This window comes from Saimiri boliviensis, chromosome 5 (assembly GCF_048565385.1).
Source record: "Saimiri boliviensis isolate mSaiBol1 chromosome 5, mSaiBol1.pri, whole genome shotgun sequence".
Lineage (NCBI taxonomy): Eukaryota > Metazoa > Chordata > Mammalia > Primates > Cebidae > Saimiri > Saimiri boliviensis.
The window spans coordinates 74,327,088-74,352,991 of record NC_133453.1 but is presented as its reverse complement, the minus strand read 5'-3'; the positions used below and the strand labels follow the sequence as shown (position 1 = coordinate 74,352,991).

Sequence of the window (25,904 nt, the reverse complement as noted above, 5' to 3'; positions counted from 1 at the left end):
CTGTGATCCCAGCTACTTGGGAAGGTGAGGCATGAAAATCGCTTGAGCCTGTGAGGCAGAGGGTGCAGTGGGCCAAGATTGCTCCAATGCATTCCAGTCTGGGTAAAAGAGTAAGACTCTGCTGAAAACAAAATGAAACAAAACAAAACAAAAAACAAACAAACAAAAAAACTGCATATACTCTATAGACATGATTTCCTTTCACGTAAAGGTAACCTCCAAGTCCCCAAAGGTAGAGAAAGGGGAAGGGAAAAAGGCAAAGTGTTATTTTATTTCTATTTATTGCCAGATTTCAGCATCTTCAGCATTAATTTTGATAATTCTGATCTATTTTTAAAGTAACAAGAAACATAAACAGTGTACAATCCAGAATTTAAAACAGTGGCTTAAAACAATAAACACCGATTATTTTACAGTTTCTGTTGTTCAAGATTTTGGGAATAAATTAACTGCATGTTTCTGGTCAGGGCCAGTCATGAAGTTGCTGCCAAGATGTTAGCTGAGGTTACAGTTACCTTGACGGGGGCTGAAGGATCAGCTTCTAAGGAGGCTCAATCTCATGGTTATTGAAAGGAAGTTCCAGTTCCTTGTTAGCGATTGGTTGAGGGTCTCAGTTTCTCTCTCCCTTTTCCATAGTACTGTTGAGAATCATTATGACACAGCAGCTGACTCCTTCCAGGGCAGATGATACAAGAGAGAAGTCAAGGAGAAAATCCTCTTTATGTTCTACTCTTTAAAATCACTCTTCACCCCTTCTGCCATATTCTATTCATTAGAAACCAGTTATTAAGAGGTCACAACAGAAAGAAACTTGGCTCTACATTTTGAAAGGAAGAGTATCAAATAATTACTAAGCTTCTTCTAAGGCTACTATAATCCCAAAGACAACTTTAAAATGTTCATTTTCAGAAAAGTATAAGATCTCAAAGAAGAGAAAGAAAGTGTCATAGGGTTACATAGGACAGAAAAAAGAAAAGATAATAGAATTATGATATTATTCGATTTCATTTCTCTATTTGTATATTTGGCGTATGCTGGAAGAAGAGAAGAAAAGGCTGATAACAGAATCCTTTATGACAACAATGAATGATCAGACTGCAATGGGGAATTCAGAAAGAAAATTTGGAACCAGATTGTGTAGAATTTAATTTATGAAAAGGCTGACTGTGCATAATAAAATGGTTTTTCCTTTAGGCAATTCAAAGCTACAGAATTTTTTTTTTTTTAATCAGGAAAGCGACAGTGAACCAGTGATATTTTTTTGGAAATGTATACAGCAGAAGAATGCAGAGTAGATTTAAAGAGGAAGTAACGCAGCCTAATACATGCCATCTATTAGTTTACTGAAACTCGCATATCACTCTAATGTGTAATTGTACAGAGAATTCAAGTGGAAAAGAAAATTTCAGGAAGTATCATGTATCTATACTTGTGGATGACATCAGTATTAATTTAGATTGTGATGTATGTGTAAAAAGATACCATTTATAAAAGAATCATTTCCATCTACTAGTATAAATTTAATTTTTGTTCTTTTGAGAGAAAAATGAAAGGTTCTACTTTCTTTTTGACTATCAGTTAAAACGATTTATTTATCTTTTGATAACCTGGATATATTTCTGGAGTAGCAAAGTAGTAATAACGATCATGTTTACCACTATGAAGGCAATATGCTTATATCACGTTTTCTTAAGAGTAAATGAACTTGATATACTCACTACTTTCTACAATTCTTCCTTCCTATCTTCATGGGCAAAAGGGAAAAGCTGCCCCAAAGGCAAGCTGGCATAACTTCCTCTTAACCCACACAGGCATGAACTACCAGGTGGTGCTCCACCCAAATAGATGTAGTAGTCGCAATAGATGTGACTGCCAGCTTAGTCTTCCGACAAGACAGAGCTGGGACCACAAACTGCTCTTTCCCAGGTCAGGATTTTTATGAGCCATTCTTAGTTTCCTGACACGGTGGCCAGAGACCCTTTTTGTAGCTTGGAGATAGGCGCTGCAGGAAGAGAATATGACTTTTTGAAAACTGATCGTTCTAGAAGGAGAGAATACAACCTCAACCTCCTCTCACTCTAAGTGAAGGTGAGGCAGTAACACACAGGAGGGATGTGAAGGTTTTGGCTTCCTCTCAAAAGTTAGGAATCAGGATGGAGAAACAACTAATATATGCATTGTATTTCAATCTTGGTTTCAAATGGAAATTATGGTAACATTTCCATTCCAAGAGACTAATTTGAGACACGTGAAAGACTTGATTTCACGTAGTGAACTAACACAGTTGTGAAACAGGACTCAGGATTTTAGTCCCTGAATGAGCTTGCTGAACTCTGTTTCCCTAAATGGTCATGGATCACACCAAACACCTGCGCCAGCTTCTATGCACGTACCTTTTGGTGACAAAGGTCTAGAAAGAGACATTAACTTGACTCATGCAAATATTTCTAGGGAAATAAAGTAAATAGATAGTGTTGTGGAGGATAAATTGGATAACAGTAACAGTGGTAATAATAACAGCTAAACTTTCTCAAGGGTTCACTATGTGCCAGGAGCTGTGCTGAAAGCCACGTGGATTCTGTCATTTAATCCTTACAACAACCTTGTAAGCTGGGCACCAGAAAAACTATTGTATTTATCTTATAGATGAGGAAACAGGATTAGATTGGTTATTTTACTTAGTAGGTAACAGAAAATCAATTCTTACTCAGCACTCGAATTCTAAAATATATGCTGCTCTATGTCAAGGACTCTGTGGAACTAACGAAAACACACCGATGAAAGTTGGCATCTAGTAGGCATTAAAAAGCACAGTTTCAGCACTGTATCATGATATGTAGATTGCCTGCTTTAAAATAATAAAAACTGCAATGGATTTATGAGAAAGAAAAGTCATATGTTCAGGGGATATTTATTACTTTTCCTGACAATAGAATAGCATTGTATTAAGTTATCAATTCTTAAACAATTAGAAAATTAACGATATACTTTATTAAACTAAGTATGATAGCAGTTCAAAGAAAGAAAGTATCAATACGAATGAACATGGAATACCAATTCCTCTTTCATTCTGCAATTAGGAGTAAGGACCTTACAATTAGACTTCAAAACAAACAAATAAACAAAAACAAAATGAAACAAAAAAACAAAGCTTCTCTATTTATTAACTGTGATCTTGGACAAGTCACTTAAGTTTTATAGAAGCCTTAGCATTCTCATCTGGAAAACATTATTAATAATAATTCTTGCCTTATAGAGCTGTGAGAAATAAATCACATGAACCTTACAAAATGCGTGGCACAAGAACTAGTACTTACTAAGAGCTCAATTAAAAAGCTGGTTTTACTTTTATTGTTACTATGATCTGGTATTGATACTACTTTAGGACCTGGCTCTAAGGAATATTTCAGACCTAGGAGATCTCCCAATCTATCAGCAAAGTTGTGCTTGTTTTTAAAAGAAAGAAAGAGAGAGAGAGAAAAAAAAGAATCCAGTGTAATATGATAGAGATGTGGAGGAGAAATTTTAAAGGACAAATGAGAAAGGGGAGCAGGCTATATAAGTGTAACAGTAAAGAACATTGGTAAATAGACTATTTGCCCAATGCGGAGGCAACATAGTTGGCTCCCACTCCGGGGGAGGATTGATGGATGTATATCAAGAAAAATTTCCAAGTAAACAATGACAGAACATTAATATACTTTAGGAAATCAAATCTAGAAAATAGTATGGCACCAAAATTCAGTTTTATTTTAGATAAAAATAAAAAATTTACATGCAGTTTTTCCTTTTATCGATTTTTTAATCCAAATAATAAGTTCAAAAGCAAATTACAATAAAATACAATTTTATTAGTAAATTCCAGAAGCAAAGGAGCAGGTCTAGTCTTAATGCGATTATCAGGAGTCATAGCATAGAGACAGACAGATGTGTCAATACACCACCTCAAAATCACACATGGTCTTCATTGGATCTTACTCATTTTTACTTTAAAAAAAAAATCACCATGGTTAGACTAACTTACAACTAGTTAGACAAAGGTGCTCTAAGCCTCATGAGCATGATAGAAAGATGAGAATATAGCAAGAATGTAGAATCATTTCTACTGAAGTTTTACTTAAAAATTTTCAGAAGATCCTACTTTTATACTACAAATTGTGTATCCCTAATCTGAAAATCTAAAATCCAAAATGCTCTAAAGTTCAAAATTTTTGAGCACTAACATGATACAACAAGAAGAAAATTCTACATCTAGCCTCTTGTGATAAATCACAGTGAAACCTCAAAGTTTTGTTTCCTGTACAAAATTATTTAAAATATTGTGTAAAATTACCTTCAGGCTATGTAAGATGTATATGAAACTTAAATGAATTTTGAGTTTAGGCATATGTCTCAGTGTCTCATTCTGAAGATTTGTCATTATGTACATGCAAATATTTTTAAATCTAAAATCCAAAACAATTTCTGGTCCCCAGCATTTCAGATAAGGAATATGCAACTTGTATTTAGTTTGTGCGTTTGCCCCTCTTTACTGCTGTATCTTTCTTTTGTTCTGTATGTTCTATGTGGTTAAATAATCAGGGATTCATAGACATTGTCATTTAAATCCTAAAAAAAAATTATGTGACTGAGTCTTGTACCCCTGAGAATGTCTGATTTCTTAGTGAATTGTCTTTTTTTTGTGTATACACAATAGTGGGTTTAACATCACTAATCTTTTCCCTCATTTATACCAGTGAAGCATATGAATGACCCCATTTGCAGACTGATTACTGTTCTTATTCATGGCTATACTTCAACTCCACAATCTTTAATTCAACAATAATGTCATAATTATTGTATAAAAATCATATTATAGTATTTTCTGCTATTTTATAATTATAGTAGCGGTAATTGTCCTAATAAAAATTTGGGACTTTTTATCCAGCAATAAATACATTATTTGTCCAGTTATCTATGTACAAAAAATAGAACAAAGGCACAAAAGTAGAATCATATTTAAGTATATTGGAATAATTGTTGGTTTTAGGAATAAATTATCAGTGTTTCAAAAAATCCAAATTACATGGTCAAAATAGCATCTATGTTAGGCCATTCTTGCATTGCTAAAAATAAATACCTGGGACTGGGTAATTTATAAAGAAAAGAGGTTTAATTAGCTGATTGTTCTGCAGGGAGCATGGTGCTGGCATCTGCTTGGCTTCTGGTAAAATCTCAGAGAGCTTTTAATCATGGCAGAAGGTGAAGTGGAGCAGGCATTTCACATGATGAAAGCAGGAGCAAGCCAAAGAGAGTGTGGGAGGAGGCACTACAAACTTTTAAATAACCATATCTCATGAGAACTCACTAACACGCAGGCAGCACCAAGCCATGAGGGATCTGCCACCATAATCCAAACACCTCCCACCAGGCCCCACGCTCAGTGCTGGGGATTACAATTCAACACGAGATTTGGGAGGACATAAATGTCCAAACTATATCAGCATCCCAAGTAAAAGGTTTTCTTTTCACTGTACAGTTGTCTATATTTTTCTTTTGGGACTGAGCTTCATATAAATGTTTCATTTAACAATGATTTCAGTATTTTTTGCAGTAACTAAAAAACAAATAGTGCTAAATAGTATTATTTTATATTGATTAGATATTTTTGTTTCATTCTCTTTTTTTTGAATAGTTTATCATAAATTAGCAGAAATACTAGCATAAAATAAGGTGTCAAGAACAATTTTAGAAAATTAATGATTGAAAGCAATTGAAACAATAGAATGTTTTGATCACCTGTTTTCCTGCTGTGTTTCAGGTTCTGAACCTCTTCTTGGCCTTGCTTTTGAGTTCCTTCAGTTCTGACAATCTTGCTGCCACTGATGATGATAACGAAATGAATAATCTCCAGATTGCTGTGGGAAGGATGCAGAAAGGAATCGATTTTGTTAAAAGAAAAATACGTGAATTTATTCAAAAAGCTTTTGTTAGGAAACAGAAAGCTTTAGATGAAATTAAACCTCTTGAGGATTTAAATAATAAAAAAGACAGCTGTATTTCCAACCATACCACCATAGAAATAGGCAAAGACCTCAATTATCTCAAAGATGGAAATGGAACTACTAGTGGCATAGGCAGCAGTGTAGAAAAGTATGTCGTGGATGAAAGTGATTACATGTCATTTATAAACAACCCTAGCCTCACTGTGACGGTACCAATTGCTGTTGGAGAATCTGACTTTGAAAATTTAAATACTGAAGAATTCAGCAGCGAGTCAGATATGGAGGAAAGCAAAGAGGTAAACATGTTTAAATAAGGAGTTATTTTGGTGTTATGTATTTCTGTTGCTTAAAATTATCAGGTAGTTTTAAATTGCATGCTTCCTTCCTGATAAGAAAATAGAAAACATCTGTCTAGCAATACATTATCCATGGCAAAATTGGTAATAAATAAATAATAGATTAAAATATAGCTAGATAAGCAATACGCTTACTCATGTTTCATATACTCACATTTTGAATTCTTAACAGTATTCCTGATATGAATTTTTTCACTATTTAAAAAAATTTCTAGATTTGTGAAAATTTTAGATTGTGAAATTTGTTCACTTTCTTCCTTGTAATTTGCCCACAACTGTCATTTTTTGTATGTACTGGAAAAATACCTGATGGTAGGGTAGTTACAATTCTCACCTTGTTATGTTCTTGGTTCTTATGAAATACTTCATAAAATACTATTGTATTTAGATTGCCCAGACATATTTCCTCAAGGAAGATCTGTTTGGGATCTTGGCTTGATATTTATATATAGTTTATGTTTCCTGAAGTCAGTCATTTTTTTTGAAGAGAAGATATTGATGAGGACTCACACTAAAAAACATATTTAACCCTACTGAGCTCAGTGTTCACCCTTTAAAGAAACAAAAATTCTTAATACCCTATAGAATGTAAAATTCAGAATTTAGGAACTCAGTAAGTCCTGGTAGTACTTTAACGTGTTCTTTGATTTACAAAAATGTTATGAGCACCAGAATATATTTTTTGTTTTGTTTGTTATTAATCTGTAGGTCAGTAAGTACAGAATCAGAGGTAAAGAGAGGAATTTAAAACCTTAATATTCAATTGTTTAGCTATACAAAAATGAAGACAAGATTTCCGGTCATTAAAGCTTGCATTAACAAACAAAAATAACAATGAAAAACACAGATTTGCTCCTTTCTCATACGAATTGTTTTGCAAGGAAGATAAAAGCTTCTATTTCTGATGTGGGGAAAGGAACCAGGATAAGATAGTGGAGTTTGGGTACTGAAAGATAAAAGTCAAGTAGCACAACATGGTCATAATTAAGAATGAGCTAAAATTATGAGGAAAAATGTAGTTCTAAAAAAAGAACTGGATATTTCAAACAGTATTTCTGTATTTGATAAAATTGCTAAAGAGTGTGCTATTTTCTATTTTTTGTTTGTTTGTTTGTAAGTTGGGTAGTATTGCTATTAGTGATTAGGTTGAAGTAGATGTTTAATGGGAAATTCAGACAATGTTTGAATGTAGGAAGATATAAACAACAGGGACACAGCTACCAGTGTCACAAAAAATTACTGATGAGATTCAAGGGAAAAGTAATAAAACCTTCTAGCCTGGGGTAAAGAATTACTTTAATTACTCGAACTTAAATTTTTACCAACTAGACTGCTATTTGAAAGTTGAATGATATCTTAAAATCTTGTTAACAAAATTTTGAACAAGTATAGTTATAGTAGTTCGGTTATGCTGGAAGGGTGAAGTGGCCCAATTTCTTACATTGTATACTGTTATTATGGAAGCTGAAGTCGGCATTTATAAAATAGAATTGGGTCATTTGAATTTTAATGTATATCCCACTAATTAATTTGAAATTCTGCCTAATTATGAATATTTCTCTAATGGTAAAAAAAAGCAATTTTAATTTTCACAAATGTTTAATTTCAGGTTGTCAAATAAACTAAGAATGAATTATAAAGTATAAAATGTTGAGATCACTGGCTAGTTTAATCTTCTAGCTAAGTTTGAGTATATTTTGAGGAATGTTTAAATTGACATCCAGTCTTCTTAACTTTAAGATTTTATAGCCTTGGGTTTTCCGGAAGAGCATGTATTTAACCTTAACTTAAGCGATTATTTTTGAAGTAAGCGGGAAGTCCAGTGAGGTGGGATTTAGAATAAGGAAATTTCTTATTTCTCTTGTTACCATTAAACTTTTTTATTTGTTTTCTAATTAAGTGAACTCTAAGTTAAATACTCTAAAATAATGTCTGTGAATTCAGTGTTTCAGAATTGGAGGATGAGAACTGATTTGCCAAGTGGAAGTGGACAGAATTATTTCATTGCTTAAGTTGTGGAGTCCTTCCAATACCTTCCCAGCATAGAGATTGTTACTTCAGTGTTAAAGTTATTTGGAGGGATTTTTAATTCTGACTTTATATCAAACTTTCCAGATAAAAATTTATAAAATAATAAATGATTAGGAACATAGCCATGAAAGAGATTATGTGTAGGTTTTGATCTTTCAGACTTTTATCTGGTAGCTCTATACTAAAAAACTAGATAATTAAAACAATTATTGAAGAATTTCAGACACTCCCATTTGAAATAGGATTTTAGTGTCTGCCTGCTAGTCATTTTTTTTTCTGGTCATTTTTTCTAACTGGTGGACAGGATTACACTGTTAAGTATCACAGAGTAGTGGAAACATGAGGCTTATTGCTAATCCTTTCTAAATTAATTTTTAAAAAATGAGACTTTTTGGAATGTCTAAATGATTTTTTTTTCTAAGGCAGACTGAATGGACTGAAAGATTTTTTTTTAGGTGTTCAAACTACATCCTCTGCTATGTCTTTGCTAAATTTGTGTGATTCTTCAGTAGTTTTCTGTAGATTCTCTAGAGTAGATCATTTACAATCATGTCGTAATCACATATGCTTTAATTTTAATGTTGTTTTGATTATATTAATGTAATTCCTTTTGTGATTTTGAATGATTGTTTTTTTCTTTTAGAGTTTTTAGTATTGTGGAAGCCATGCTTGAATGACTATTTTTCAAAGTGAAATTTAGTCGTGTGATATGGTGACCTTCACTGCTTACCATTCTTACTTCTCACAGGAGTAAAATCAAGCTGGAGCCATCAAGAATGCAGCTCTGGTGTTTTTTAACCAGCCAGAGGCTCGTGCCACCACTTTTACCCAGGTTACCCAAGCAAGTTGTACATCTATACATATAATCAGTTTCTAAATGACTTTTGACTGGCCTGCATGTTACTCAGCTATGTTCCTTGCCCATCCATTGGCAGTAAAATAAAAACATGCACAGCTGCTATTATGCTGAGTCATATAAAGCATGGTCAGGCAAGTCTGACAACCCTAACTTTTTTTTAAAAAAATGATTTAGCTGCCAATTTTCTTACATAGATTTTAATATAAATTATATTCAATGAAAAGTAAAAGTGCATGCCTTTATGGATTATTTAATTTCCATTTAATGTTACAGAGTTTTGAACATATTAAGGGCCTAAAGGAGAAATGTAGGTGCTCTTTGAAAACTTGCAAAAACACTTTTTATCCTCTGCCTTTAAATATATTATATATATATATATATATATATATATATATATATATATATATATGTAGCCCAGTTGTTATACTTTCTTGACAGTTTTTTGTTTACTGTTATGTTTTTCTGAAGGGTAATCTGCAAATTAAAGCAATCCCTTATTCATGTGCAAACTTCCCAAAGGATGTTTTAATGTGATAATAATGTAAAGGAATTGGAATGTCTATGTTTTGGCTGCTAGCAGCATGGGTATAAATTTTATCTGCTTCATTTTGGGGAAAATGGCATTGCTTCATTTAGCAATTGACCAAAAGTATTTTGCATTTGGAATATAATTCCTTTGGAGAGTCTGTTTATATATACCCTTAAAACTCCTAGACTGAAAGAAAAGGAAAAATGTCCTTTGCATATTAAATGATAATAATAATGATGATGATAATGAAAGACTAATAGATGGGATGCTCATTCTAAAAATAGATTTAGAGTCCACCTTTTTTATCTTCTTGGCTCCTCTGTGCTTTGTCTCCCCTCTATTTTATTCAGATTTGCTGGAAAACTTTCTCCTGAAGAATATTATTTAAATTTATCAGGATCTACACATTCCTATATAGGAAAAGAATCAGAAACTCTTGCTCCTATGGTGTTTTTAAAGTGAAGAGACCTCCGTATCACGTGACAGTAGCAAAAAATGTAACACCATTCTATGGGATCCATTTAGTGGACCTTCATTTTCTGACATTGAAATCACAGTTTTATGCACGAATATGTTAACCAAATCGCCTAACTCCATTTAATTATTTTTAAGAAATGTTAATTATTTTGTCACTTAGATGCAGTTTCCTCTCCCTCTGCCAATAAAACTGTAAAACAACACTGATATAAAAGTGTAGTTGGCTCTTAGAAAGAAGTGATAATCATGCCATTCCTGGAGCATTCTTCTACACTTTGAAACAAAATATTCAGTCACTGGCTTTCCAGATTTAGGAATCATAATGCCTTATATATTGGAGGAATGATATATAAAATGGGAACCGAGATGCATAATGGTTTACACTTAAACACAGATGTACATATACAGGGACTACAGATAATTACTTTTTCCTATTATGTATTAATTCTTCAGAAAAGGGTGAGATTTAGTCACTTTTGGATAATAGCTTGTTTCTTGGAAAGAGGTACGATTAGTTTCCTTATTCTCTGAATATCCCATTTGCCAATTTTCTGTTTGAAAAGATATTTGAGGCATATTATCTATCAATTTATCTAGGGGAGCCAGCTGGAGTGAAGGTGGTAGAATAGACGCTAAGGAGGAGCTGGTTTATTTATTTTCAACCCTCACATTATTGCAACTTTTGAGTTACTTGAAAAAGTCTCTGATTCTCTCTCAGGAAACATTGTTCACTTCCTAAAGAATATATTAATTGCTAATACAGGGCCTAGGAAGGCAGACAAAAATGTATAGGGAGGTTCAAGTAAGCAATGGTGGAATGGATTGAACAGGCATATGTCTATGACTTACTTTATCCTGGAGAATGTGTAGTCCTCAGGGGAAAGTTTTCCAGTGGGATAGTAATTAAGATGGAAAAAAAAATGCCCTAAATAGCTTTAATATAAGAACAAAATGGGCCAAACACATCTGTCTTTGGGTCATGGGTAATCTACTGAGCAGTAGGCCATCATGACGTAAGAGTTCCTATTGCCATCCCAAGAAAAATGTTTAAAATCTTACTATTCGTAATTAAAAATTTTGTATAATGTATTCATTATAAACACTAAAATGACTTTCAGGATAATATAGTATACTACGAGTAATTATTTTGATTTTGCCATCTCTTTTATTGAAAATTAACACCAACAATTCCTGTCTAATGTAAATGTGTCCCTTAGGCCTTAAGCCCATTCCAAAGTAAGCAAGGCCATTCCTTCATTGTTTCAGGGTTGAGTTAGTTTATGTAAAGTAACCAGAGCTCCTTAAGTATGGGTCAGCAATAGGAACCATGTAGAACAAATGATTTTTGCTCTTGAAAACCAAAGAAGTCAGATATGGGATATTTGATTTAATCCATATTTGAAGTTTTCTCCTTTTGAAGTGCCAATTTTTAAATTAAATTAAAATACATCTCTTTTTCCAAATTATATACAGTATCTACTAATCATGTTTTCTTCAAAATATATCTTAGCTTCATAATGAGAAACAAGTGTACCCATGAATAATTTAAACTTTCATTTGCTCACGTTTATTTTCTGAAAGAAAAATATTAGTTTGGAACATTGATATTTAAGAGTAATTTATCATTAAAGCACAAGTTGGAAGTATAGTATTTAAAAATACAAAATGAAATGTTGTATCTTGATGTTTATTAGATCATTAAGCAAAATATGACTCTGCTCTGCTTAACTCATTTGATTGTAATTATCCAGCACTTAAGAGAATCACAGCAGATTTTCAATAGGAAGAGTCCTATAATAGTAGGTATCCACTAAAAACATTGTTCAAGTAATATTTCCACCTGAAAGTGGATGATTGCCGATGCTCTTCAGAGTATATAAAATTGGTTGTTTCCATTTGATCTCTTTATTGACATCATTCTTATTTTGTTAAATTTTAACTAGGCAAGGCCTACACTAACAACATCAATTCTTCCACTAGTTTCCTGATATATAAGTTCAAGTAATAAACAGTGAGCCTAAATAACCAAATTATATCAAAGGGAAGTATATAGAACTTGTAAAACTGGATGTGTTTCTAACCAGTTTGTGTTTTGGTCACTTATTTATGTAGTATTTCACCATGAATGATGCCCAGATTGGAATATTTACAGGCACTCTTTATTTAAAATTCTTAAGTGCATGAGTTGTAACAGCTTCACATAATGATCATCTCACAGTTCTAATTGCTGAATATGAACTATAGTTAGGTTGATCGTAATTATGACCTTATCTGAAGCTGAATATTTTTGTATTCCTAATTTGATTAATTTTATTTTTATGGCTTTTACACATTTTAACTGCTTTAGTAAACATATTTTATAGTATTATGATACTTTCCTCTAAAGTAATTTTCAGAAAGTCATTTAATTGATATTATAAAGAAGGGTTTTATAAATCAGAATTTCCTGTTTATGTTTCAGGATTACAGCTTAAAGAAAACTTGTTATTCACGAAACATTCCATTGTGTATTTAGCTCTATTCTACATTAAAACATATTAATAATTATGAATTAACTTGAATTAATACCAAAGTTCATGGTTTCAAAACATGGAAATCAGCAATATCATAAGCACTCTCTCAAACTTACAATATTTGTTTACATATATAGTTTACTAAATGTTTTAAAATGATAAACATTGGGTTTACTTTTGAATCATCAAAAAGATTCTTTAGAGAATCATGACAGAATGGCGTGTAGAAGATCTCTAGGGTCCAACTACTTATTCACTATAACTTTGACCAAATGATTAAACTCACATTTCCTTCTCTAAATAAATACCGGATCGACTATTAAGAAGCAATGTGCTGCTTCAATTCTTTGTTATTTGTAAATCAAGTACCACAAGAGTTAAAGTATTCGAGTAACACATATGACAGATCCTGTGTGGCTCCACTTCAGAGGACAGTGGGGAAGGATGAGATTGCCTCTCCTTAAAGAGGTTCCTTTCACCACTGGGACTTATACATAGAGTGAAAAGAGAGAAAACAGTGTCAACATGATTTAGTAATAGTTTTCCTGACTCCACAGTTAAACTACAATTTACCTAATACACTCTCACATTAGGTCTGAATAATTGGCAGACTGGTTTCGAGACAGTACTCCTAAGAGTTGTTTATCATTGCCTACACAATTCAGAATCTTGAAGGATTTGTGTCACTCTGCAATTAAGAGAGAATATTATGTGTATTCTTTTGAATGTGAAAGTAAATATCAGACAGGAAGTGTTGTAAGTAGTTAGTGGTTAGATAAAAGAGTCTTTGCACTGGTCATTCATTCATTCACCCAACAAACACTTATGAAACACAAACATTGGTGATAGGTGTTAGCAATGCAAGGATGGCAAAAACGTGATCTTTCCTCTGAAAAAATTACGTCTGATGAGATACATTTTCTAGAAACACAAAATACTTTTAAATTGAGCTTTGGAAAAAATAAAAACTTGACCTTTCAATAGATAAATATTTGTCTTTACCAAAAAGGCATCTATTAATTCTACATCAGAACTAAGGTAGTCCACTAAAATGAAAGGGAGCAATGTTAATTCTTCTACTTTTTTAAATAAGAAAATACAGGAATGGTTTTCATAATTTGAAATTCCAGAGAAAATGAATAAAAAAGCAATTAAAAAAAAAAAAACTCAACGCATTTCTCATTTTCAGCCAAGTACAGCAAACTCTGGTTGATACTCTCTGATTTTAACCTTGGATCAAACTATTCAGCAATGCTAATTTGAACAGGCTATAGAAAACAGACAATGTATCTTAGCAATTCATTCAATACCTAATGAACAGCATTTTGGCAATTCAAAGTCTGCTTCTTATATTGAACTATATTGGTGTATTATCCATAGGGCCTAGAACATGGCTCCTGCACCCAAATGTCTTATAAGCATGTTAAAGTACCCTGAATACATCTGTGTGAAATAATTTGACCCATACATTATCAAGGTTCAAGAGGTATGATAAGCCATGAAAAGGTTGGTGAATAGCCGAGGGTACATATGGTGAGTGAAGACGGATGGAAGAAATTAGGATTCCAGATTTACTGGGGAGACTTTATGAAAGCAAGGAAGCATGATGGTTGCAAAATAGACAGTGAAGAAAGAAATGATGTGGTGGCATAAGCCTTCCCAAAATCCCTGAAGTATTAGCAACCCAGCTACTTGGCAGCAGTAGTGATAATTGATGTTATGGGAATCCTATTTAAACTTATGCACATTTTGAATGAAGATTTTCTTTAATACACTGTCTGGTGACTTCTAATCACTGTCAAGAGCTAGACATCATTATGTTATAATGTCTTTCATTCATTTATTCACTCACCCATTCATCTTTTTAAGCAAAATTTATTAAGTACCTGTAACATACTTAGCACTGATGTAGGTTCTGACACAGTCATTCCGCAGTGCCAGCCTGAGCATTTGCAGAACCTTGAATATGGATCCTCATTTTTCCCTTGGGGTTGCCCTCCAAGTCTTACCCCGTTCTGTGTTTACAATGTGAACCTTATTCTTAAAAGGAATATTTTTCATTTCTTAATGTGGATTGTCTATACTTCCATCAGATGTGACTAAGCTTCAGTTTTTCTGATTATCTATATTATTTTCCAACATGCCGCAAGTGATAGGATCAGTAGTATCAGGTCTCTAATAGCATAACAGCTTTATGTGAACTAGATATATTAAAACGAGAAGTTTTTTTAGTAAATTATGTGTATAGAAACATAGTTATACTTAGAAAGAACACAACCCAAAGGATAGGAAATTAGGAAAACATGCAATGTTTCATTTGAGAACAAATACATTCAAATTTTAATGACAAAGATACTAGAATTGTTTTTCTAGTAATTTGATATACCTGATAAATTAAAAAAAAAAATCAACAACCTTCAAGCACCTTATAATATATAATCTCATTGAATTAACTTTTCTGGACAAATTAAAAAATCATCCTCAAACTAATTCAAAGCAGGCAGAAGTATCTAATACTTATGTCTCTGTCATTGGCATTGTTAAATTACATGAGACAAAAGCGTTTTTAATCTCATATATATCATACATCAATTTTTTTAAGTCATCAGCATCAATATGCTAAAGAAATATTTTATATAAGAAAATTATTTTCATAAAATAAAGAAACCATCTTTCTAGAGAAAATCCATGTAATCCTTAGCCCAAATATAAATATAACATTTCTAGTACTGACTACAGCATCCATTTTATTCTAGTTTAACATATTTCAGTGTGCATTTTATCATGTGCTTACCTCATCCTTTTTATAAAGTAGCTCTTACTAGCTCAACCATTTCTAATGTTATGCACTAATGGTAATAACATTGTAACAGGTCCGAGAATGCTGTGGCCCAAACTACTCTGATTCCTATGTGGCACTCACACCTGGCCCTGCATCATTGCTGGCTGCAGCATTTTTAAGACCAGGTTAAAGACTGGGATCCTTTCATGCATGCTGATCCCAAGAATGGACCTACCTGGCTAACGTTTATTGCCTTTCAATATATAAAACAACGTCTATTCTATTTTTCTTTTGGTGATATTTGATTTAACCTAAAGGAAAACAAAAGAACAACTAAATGTTCATTTCTGCCTGTGCTAACGGGGCAGGTAAGAGTGCCAGAGTAACAAGTAGTTTCCAAATGCACAATGAAACGTAGGAGTGCATTGGCCAAAGAGAATGCAAAATATCAGCTCTTGCTATCTAGCTAACAATGTGCTGCTCTTTCCAGAATTAGAAAATCATAGATATATTTATTAACAATCAGTGGTATATTTTTTCATGTCAATGAAAAGTGGATAAATTTAGATTGTTGCTGTTTATGTGCATTCGATCAAATCTTTTCTGTATTTGACATGAAAATACACTTGTGCAGCTTTCATTGGTTGGGTCACAATTTTAGAATAAAACAAAATATTTGCGATCCATTTGCAAACTAATGTATAAAAGCAAGATCACAGATGATTATATGACTGACAGCTTATGTAAGCTTTCTGCAGGATTTTCTTTCAGAATTTATTTATGTGAACTCAAACAAAACTTATTTCAGTTGTTAGCTCCATATTTTAAAGAAAAAAAAATACTATTGTGTTGTATCTAATCTTGTGACCCCCCGACCTTTACCAAAGCGGATTGGCATTATGTTTAAGTTATTCTTAAATTACAGATCAAGAAAATGCATACAGAAGACGGGGGTGGGGGAGGCACACCTAATTAACTTTTACTTTTGAATTAAAGAAAATAATTAAATGCTTTTTGTGGCATTGATTTGCAGAAGCTGAATGCAACTAGTTCATCTGAAGGCAGCACAGTTGATATAGGAGCTCCCGCTGAGGGAGAACAGCCTGAGGCTGAACCTGAGGAATCCCTTGAACCTGAAGCCTGTTTTACAGAAGGTAAGCAAAATCATGATGTACATGGTTTTTTGTATCATCTCATGTATCCATTTTTTTCCTATTTATTTAAATGTCTGTTCATCTGTATACCATCTATCTCTATCTATCTATCTATCTATCTATCTATCTATCTATCTATCTATCTATCTGTCTATCTATCTTGTAATCATCTTTCCCTATCCAACAACTGTTCATTTATTTGTTTTTTTTTGCATTTGCTGTTTGAAAACAAATGCAACTTTTTAAAAGGCAAAGCTTAATTTATGTAATTAGATACTTTCAATTTTATGGATCCTTTTCAACTCTAAGAAATATTACTAACTGACTTTTCTGTGACCTTTTAAAATATCTTACAGTAGCGAAAGCCAAATCACACACATCTCTCTTTAGGTTTAAAAATTAAATAAATAAGGATGTGAGAGAAATAATTTATCATGTACTGTTGTGTGATATTGTAATGGGTACTAATTGATAAGTGTATGTTTAAATCTGTCCTTAAATAACAGCTCTTGTTTCAGTCAAGATCATATATTTTTTTTATTATTTCTGAACAAAGATAATAAAAATGCCAAAATATACTATAGGTTATATGACATGGGCAACATGTCACTGGGATAATTGAAAAAGGATTTTTCTAAAGAAAGCTAAAATTGTGTTATTTGAGGTATGGATCAGTTATATATTGTAATAGCAATGCTGTGTATCAAACTAAGCTACTTTTCTAGTTTTGACTCCTATTTCCTTCTGTGCACCTCACAGGATTTCTTGTCACTACGTTTTGCTTGTATTGTTGTTTCTCCATTCTTACAGCTACATTTTACACATATGGCTCTTATACATCCTCAAGATCTAGTCCCAAATCCACTTCCTCCATAAAGCTCAGAAATTAAAGTTTACTGGAAAACTCTCATAGTACTTTGTTTTATGATATTTGTTGCTTTTGGTAACTATAGAATTGTAGACAAATTGCTCTAGCTTAAAATGTACATTCTTTGAGAGCAAGGCTATGTTTTACATGTTGTAGTATTATAATTTGTTCTATGCAATTTTTGGACAGGAGCACATACTCAGTATTTATTGAAGAGCCTTTGATCTAGCAATCCGCAAATTAGACAAAGGTGTTTATTAGATTGTTATTGATAATGGCCAGATTTAAAGCAAACGAAGTATTCAGTAGTAGTGGAATAGGGCTGGGCACAGTGGCTCATGCCTGTAATCCCTGCACTTTGGGACTTTGGGAGGCTGACGCAGGCGGATCACTTGAGGTCAGGAGCTCAAGACCACCTGGGCCAACATGGTGAGACCCCATCTCTATTAAAAATATAAACATTGCCGGGCATAGTGGCATAAGCCTGTAATCACAGCTACTTGGGAGGCTAAGGCAGGAGATTTGCTTGAACCCAGGAGATGGAGGCTGCAGTGAGCCGAGATCATGCCATCGCACTCCAGCCTGGATGACAGAATGAGACTCCCCCTCAAAACAAAACAAAACAAAACAGAACAAAAAAAAGAAACAAAACTGTGAACTAATCATAATTCAAATATATAAAATGTCCATATAGAGTGGAATTACACTCATAGGATAAGGACAGGATGGGAATATCATCTTTTGGCAAGTTTATTTTCCTTTTGGTTCTTCTATTTTTTTACATGCTGTGTTTTTAAAATGCAATGTAATCCATTATAGTAGTATTGTAAACATAAAAATAAATATTTATTAAACAAATGATTAAGAAGCCATATAGATGATTTTAAGATAGCTTCTGCAAGTGGAAGCTATCTTAAAAATTAAAGTTATTTGCAGTGTATTATCAGATAATAATGTAGATGAATCTCCCACCAACACAAATATACCTAATCAAAGACTAATTTTTTTCTTTATTTTTTTCCTGTGTATTTTAGACTGTGTACGGAAGTTCAAGTGTTGTCAGATAAGCATAGAAGAAGGTAAAGGGAAACTCTGGTGGAATTTGAGGAAAACATGCTATAAGATAGTGGAGCACAATTGGTTTGAAACCTTCATTGTCTTTATGATTCTGCTGAGCAGTGGGGCTTTGGTAGGTAATGCATGATCCACTCCTTCCCCTTTCACCTGAAATCTTTTCCCTTTCCCTTCAATCAACTCATATTGCTTACTTTTAAATTAAGGTGTTTGTAAGAATGAGAAGAAATATGTGTGATGTGTTTAGCATAGTATGAGAGGCTCAGTAAACAGCAACATTTATTACTCTGGAGTAGCCCTCAGGTGGAACCAAATTCAGGATGTAAGATTATCAGTTAAGTACCAAACTAAGCACGATATTTCCCTGACCCCTTCGTGGGTGAATTTGGGTGTGTGGGCGCCTGCAGGGGTAAACTCCACTCACTCCCTGCTTCACCCTTCACAGGAGGTGGAGCATAGGTGAGTGGGGGCAGGAACCGGTGTGAGCACTTTTGGGCACTGGCAGGAGTGAAGTCCATACCCATCCCGTGGCAGCATCTAATGGAGGGTGCCCTCAATCTTTGAAGCCCCAGAGGAAGTGTAACAGTGTCCTTGCAGCTTTGCCATCCGTGGATGGCGTAAGTGTTAACAGTTCAGTAGAGGGTCAGTGTGACAGCCTTTTGTACCTACACTTGTGGTGCCCAAGGTATTTGTCCAGCGTCCAGGAGGAATGAGGTTTCATAAAGGACTTGAAGATGGTAAATGTGGGAGATTTTATTGCCAGTGAAAGTGGCTCACAGAGGAAAGGGGAGCTGAAAGGGGAGGGAACAGGAAGGTCGTCTTTTCCTGGAGTCTGGCCATCCCCCGCTAGACTTCTCCAAAGCCATGCCATCAAGCTGTCCCTCTGATGCCAGGCCCCTTCTCTCTGATGTCCAACTGAAGTCTCTGATGTCCAGCTGTTCCTCCTGCCTGTCACTTGAGTTCTGGGGTTTATATATGGTTTATATAGGACGGGGGGCAGGGTACACCATGAGTGGTTTTGGAAAAGGCAACATTTGATTGGGAAAACAGGGATATATGTTCTCAATTTGGGCCACAGTTCCAGGCTTGAAGGTGGGGCCCTCACTAAGTACTGCCCTCTTCTGCCCAGAGTTTCTCTGCCTCCTGTTTCTATAAAAATTGCTTAAAATAAACTCCATGCTTCAGGGAACTTCTTTGTCTTCTTCACACTGATTCACTCTTCCAACCACAGTGAATGATAAGACTAACTTAATTGCTGACTAGCAGGAAAGTGATGGCTTTACAAACCTGTGTCTGATTTCATTCAAAGAAATGATCAATTGAATCAAAATATTGATTAAAATGATATGACCTATTTTCTTAATTGGTGATACAAATGTGGTTGCATTCCTTTTACTGTTTTAATTTAATTAATTGCTGGAGTGTTCGGTGAGCTGATTTCATTAGGAGAATGACTGCACTGGATCTGGAGGCCTTTAAGCCAAATTCTGTATCCTGCCATATATTCAGTTTAAAGAGGATCAGCTATGCTTTATTTTCTTTTCCTTTTTTTTTTTTTTTTTTTTTTTTGTGAGACAGTGTCTTGCTATAGCCCAGGCTGGAGTACAGTGGTATTATCTCAACTCACCAGAGCACCTCCACCTCTTGGGTTCACACCATTCTAGTGCCTTAACCTCCCAGGTACCTGGGGTTACAGGTGTGAGCCATCACACCTGGCTAATTTTTGTATTTTTAGTAGAGACTGGGTTTTTCCATGTTGGCCAGGCTGGTCTTGAACTCCTGGCCTCAAGAGATCTGTACACCTGGACTCTCAAAGTGCTGGAACTACAGGCGTGAGCCACTGTGCCTTACCAGTCATGCTTTCTAAAGCCAAGTAAAGAGAGAACTAGGAAGTCTCATCGGTGACTAATATCTTTGCTGTGAGAGCTTTTTGTTCTCAGTTACACCCAGTCATTTCTCACCAAATTGCATAAACATGCTGGCACAGTGACTGGCTCCTGAGGGGTTTACAGCTTCAGCTGTAAGCAGAGCACAGAAACCCTTAGGTCTTTGTATGGAGCTCTGGTTACAAGCCTTGATTCCTGTTATCTAAAACAGAAAATGTTCCTTTGTCTTTAATCCAGGCTGCCAGGTTTTCCTGATAATTTTTCAGATAAGAAGATTAAGTTAGATAAATATTATTTTCATTACAGAAGCCTCCGGAGTTCCTGCAGATGAGTTCCCCAGTCTTTCTCAAGGGCTCTGCAAAATTTTGTCAAAGGAATTTCCAAACGTACACCCTCCTACACACACACACACACACACACACACACACACACACACACAGAGAGAGAGAGAGAGAGAGAGAGAGAGAGAGAGATGAGAAAGTGAGAGATGACAATCCTTTCCTTTTTCCATACTTGAAGGACCTCCCTGCTTTAAATCCACATTACTAGAGGGTGCATTCCATTGTGTCTGCACTGAATGAGGCCAATCTATTCCCAGATGTTCAGCTGCCTCCTGATCTAGAGAGAAGCAGCTGGCAGTCTCTCAAAAATTTTAAGCTCTTTGGGGTTACACTGAGGCCAACATTTAAAAATTACTGAAACACTTCGTTGACTGAAATGCCCAGTCAGTAGTCAGTTATGATCAGATAATGATAAAGTAAAATTCAGCCATGGCAAACATTAAATCTTGAAGTCTTAGGCCCCTGATAAGAGCTTGCATCATTTCCTTTTCTAAGAAGACATCAATTAGAGACTGTTTCTGATTATAAAATTTAATAGAATTTTTTGACTTACAGGCCTTTGAAGATATATACATTGAGCAGCGAAAAACCATTAAGACCATGTTAGAATATGCTGACAAGGTTTTCACTTACATATTCATCCTGGAAATGCTGCTAAAGTGGGTTGCATATGGCTTTCAAGTGTATTTTACCAATGCCTGGTGCTGGCTCGACTTCCTCATTGTTGATGTGAGTATGCTGCACTTTGCTGTTTCATTTGTTGGCATCTAGGTACTAGGTCCAGCAATGGTGCCTGACCAGACTAGGCACTCAGTAACGCTGTGAGAGCCCAAATGTAAATTGTGTTTTTCGTTTCACAGTGAGAGGATGCCCCAAAACATTTTTTGCCAATTTAAATACACATATATTCATTGATAAAAGTCAAATGCCATCATACTATACTAATTCATTTAGTTTCAAATTAATTTTGAAATCTCAAGTTATGCCAAATAAAATATGAATTTAAAAATTTTGCTTTTTGCACTCTCACATTTCACAAAATAACTGTATTTAAATTTTTCACAGGCATCTTTGACATCCGTATCTTTTTCATCACTAGAGCCTATTGAGAAGTTTGGGGCACACAGATGGATCACTAATTACAAAGAAATTTGAAAGCTCAAAAAGCAAGAGACACCACTTGATTTGTATGACGGTAGAAGCAAATTGGCTATTGACCAAGTATTCAAAAGTTTTATTTAAGTACATTGGTGTTGAAATAAAATAGATAGCATATCAAAATATAAGAGGATTTTAAAATAATTGAATATGAGGCAAATCTACTATTAAATATAACATATAAATGTTACATGCAGAATGACATTAACAGTCTTCTGGAAATAAAGGAAGACAGTAAGTAATATTTAAAACTACATGTGTCTTGACATTACAAACAATAGAAAAGATACCAAAACTATAACCGTTCTTTTATTTGTATAATGGGATTATGCATGATACTATTTTTTCCTCTATTTTCTGTATGTGCTTATAATAGGTTGGCAAATCTATTTTAAAAATCTGATATTTAACATGTCTATTTAAAGATAAAAGTATGAAGTCAACACCACTTGAATATAAAGAAACTCTTAAGAAAAATCTAGTTGTCGTGCGCCTAATGATCATATTACCCAAAGTACTCTGATATTTACCTTTTTAGATTTAAGAAAACTGTTATAATAGTATATTAAACTGATAAATACTTTGCTTTAAGTCAAATATGCTTATTGCTCATCTATTTCATTATGAAACATACAAATATAAGTAAGTCATTTTTCTAGTCCTGCAGAAGCTTACAGTTGAAAAGTGAGGACAGATGTGTAGACAGTAAATCAATACCTGTGTTAGAAGTGCCGCCTCTAACGCAGGTGAAAAGGCTTCAGGAAAGAAGTGGAATATGATCTGGAACTTGAGAGATGAGAATACCAACAGGCACAGCTGAGGGAGGAACACTGATTCCTTAAAACACTGGCACATGACATGCAGGGTAGGTTGCAGAAACAAGTAGATCGGGTGAGGCAAGCCTTTGTGATGGGATGGTAAGAAAGATAGCTTTGAGAAGAGTTTGAAGAATCTGACATGCCATCGAAAAAAATTTAGACTTAGGATTTAATAAAGAGGAAGCTGTTGAAGAATTACATATAGGAAGTGACAAGACCCAGGCTTATTCTTTTAGGGAGACAAGTTAGGTGGAGGTGTGAATAATAAAAAGAGGATTATTTAGAGATCAAAACACCAATTAGGAGATTGTTGCAATGCCCTAGAAAGAGAAGGCCTACATTTATCTCCTTTTTCACATTTAGCTACACAAGTCACACAAAATTGAACATTTTACAACCTCTTTTAACAACCCGGTAAATACTACCCCATTCAGAATATTTTCCTATGTCTAACTTTTATCTTTTATCCTTTAACTTATGCTTATCTCTTTTTGGTTCTGTCTTCAGAGAAGGTAAAGTACTACAGGTCCTTATGTCTTAAATACAGAAAAACTTCACAAGTAATGATAATTCAGTAACTATTTTTCAATTATCTGTGAAGAGGGAAATTACAAAGCCTAAGAGTTTGGATTTTAAGGGAAATGTATGAACTATGTAAGACAAAATTTTATAGCTCATTTTTTTCTGTATTCAAGAGGCTTCACTTTAAAATTGCATGTGCAAAATTATTTTGAATAAGTTGTTTTTTATAACAACTATGTGCTTACTTTCCTTAAAAATTATATTTTTAAATATATATTAACATCCTCTTTATTTATTTTTATTTATCTGTCTTTGAAATTCAATTGCACTTTAGAACAAAATATCTTTACTTAGCTTATATTGTTTTAATATTTTTCTATATGTTTTCAAAGGAAATTGGACACATGTATGTAGCCATGACAGTTTTTCTTTTCCTTTTAAGCTAAGACTTTAAAACTTTTATCAGCTACATCAGTTATCTGTATGAATAACTAAAGAAAACATTGAATTTTCTAATTTGTTATAATTAAATCTCAACTTTTTTATTCATTAATTTTGTCTGACCTAATTAATGCTACTATGCCCTTCACCCTGAAATTTACAAAAAGTCAAAGCTGCTTTTTAGAGGCTTAAACCTTTTTAAATGTATCCATGTTCATATTCACCAGTGGTTTGTATAGTTTACTTGTGTGCCAAATGTTACTTTCTCTTTCAGGTCTGCTCAATATGATTAGAAATTTGACACAGAAATAAGTTTTACAGATATGTAGAGGGAGATCACAGATCACATTTCTTTCTCTCCCTCTTTTTTTTTTTTTTTTTTTTTTTACTTTTAATTTTTTAAAAACATTTCTTACCAAGAATATTGAAAAAAAAAAAAAAAAAAGAACACATTATAAAAAAGGAATTCTTTTTTTTATAAGCGTTCACAGACTAGGATCATTAGCCTCACCCTAGGAACCTGTAGAAATGCAAATTCTTAGGCCTCTCCTAAACTTACTAAACCAGACTCTGCTATTGGTGCTTTTAACAAGACTCCTGGGTGATTTTGAAATTCACGAAAAGTTTGAGAATTACTGATTCATTGCATAAAGCAAGGTTGAACTGTGTAGACATTTTTGTGTGTAAATAAGAAAATTGTGTTGCTTTTTCTGTATAGGTCTCATTGGTTAGCTTAACTGCAAATGCCTTGGGTTACTCAGAACTTGGTGCCATCAAATCCCTCAGAACACTAAGAGCTCTGAGGCCACTGAGAGCCTTGTCCCGGTTTGAAGGAATGAGGGTAAGACTGAATGCCTTAGAATTTGTCGAAATTATTATTGAGAGCAGACTGACACTTTGTACCATAGAAATGTCAAATTTATGGAGAATTTGTGTCTTACACATTCATACTGACATAGTTAATCAATCAAAAATAATATTTACCAGATGCCCATAATACTTGGCACTGCTCGAGTCACTCACAGAGTATAATGCCAGAAGGATTGTTTCTAATTAGCTAGATTTTCACTTGGTGGGAAATCTCTATAGTTATGCTGCTAATTTGAATCAAGATTATTTATGTTCACTCCATTTGTAAATGTGCAGGAAATCCTACTTGCTGTATTTTAAACCTACCAAATCATTACTCATCATTTTTTCACGGCTCCATTAGGATACTCTTTGAGCCTTTTGATGTTTGAATCAGGCCTTTTAGTTCTTAAACACAGGCTGACATGGCTAAAAAGTAGGTCAATTGGAAATCTAACGCTCATTTAGAAGAGTGGTGCAAAAGAACAGAGGAGTTTGTGCTGACATTTGTCATTTCCTGAGGCACAAAACCTGAGACCACATACCCTCACCACCTAAAAAAATGATGATGCCCTGTCTCAGTGGTTTTAGCTGGTTCAAAGGGGATTTTTAGAAAATCATACTTTTTGTGATATTTGCAAGTAGTTAGTTAGACTTCATCTGCATTTTGCAAACACAACAAGAGATGAACGGTGTGTGTAGATGTGTGTGCCTGTATATGCAAGTTTACATAGAAAAGAGTTAACAGCTGTTAAATTCTTATTTTACCAGTTTGAAATGACAGTTTTTGCAGTAGAAAGCTTAATAAACAAAGGTATCAAACTTTCAGTACCAGAATACTTTTTATATTTTCTATGTGGAATTTGATCCCCAAGTGTTCTCTCTTACTGTCAAATTTTGGATAGCAAATTGTATGGTTTGAATGATTTTTTAAAGTGATGTTCACTTCCATATTCATGTCACTATTTGTACTCTTAATTGTTTTTGGCATTTACTGTTAGTTCCATCCTTTGAGGTAATTTGCTACATCTATATTATTACCTCTTGAGAAAACATTCTCCAGTATAAGATTTTTTTTATACTCTTCTGAATTATAATTTTAAAATTCTTAGTTGAGGCTACCAGAGTCTAGTTTCTAACCAATATTCAACTTTGAAAGATGTATTTTTTTAATCATTTGGCTGTTTTTTAAAATACCTTTTAAAAATAAGTGAGTATTTGTTGTTGCCTTTTCATTTGTTGTTCCTTCTCATTCTGTGCCA

General features: G+C 33.9%; 1 protein-coding gene across 4 annotated transcripts in view; it reads left to right on the top strand.

Annotated features, from left to right (window-relative positions):
* Positions 1 to 25,904, top strand: part of SCN2A (sodium voltage-gated channel alpha subunit 2) — a 144,594-nt gene that overhangs the window by 101,109 nt on the left and 17,581 nt on the right. For all 4 annotated transcript variants that reach the window (XM_074399570.1, XM_074399567.1, XM_074399568.1 and 1 more), the window contains 5 exons: positions 5,801 to 6,280; positions 16,565 to 16,685; positions 18,588 to 18,742; positions 21,410 to 21,583; positions 24,512 to 24,634. In XM_074399570.1, the coding sequence (XP_074255671.1) occupies positions 5,801 to 6,280; positions 16,565 to 16,685; positions 18,588 to 18,742; positions 21,410 to 21,583; positions 24,512 to 24,634 (1,053 nt within the window). The remainder of the gene's footprint in view (positions 1 to 5,800; positions 6,281 to 16,564; positions 16,686 to 18,587; positions 18,743 to 21,409; positions 21,584 to 24,511; positions 24,635 to 25,904) is intronic.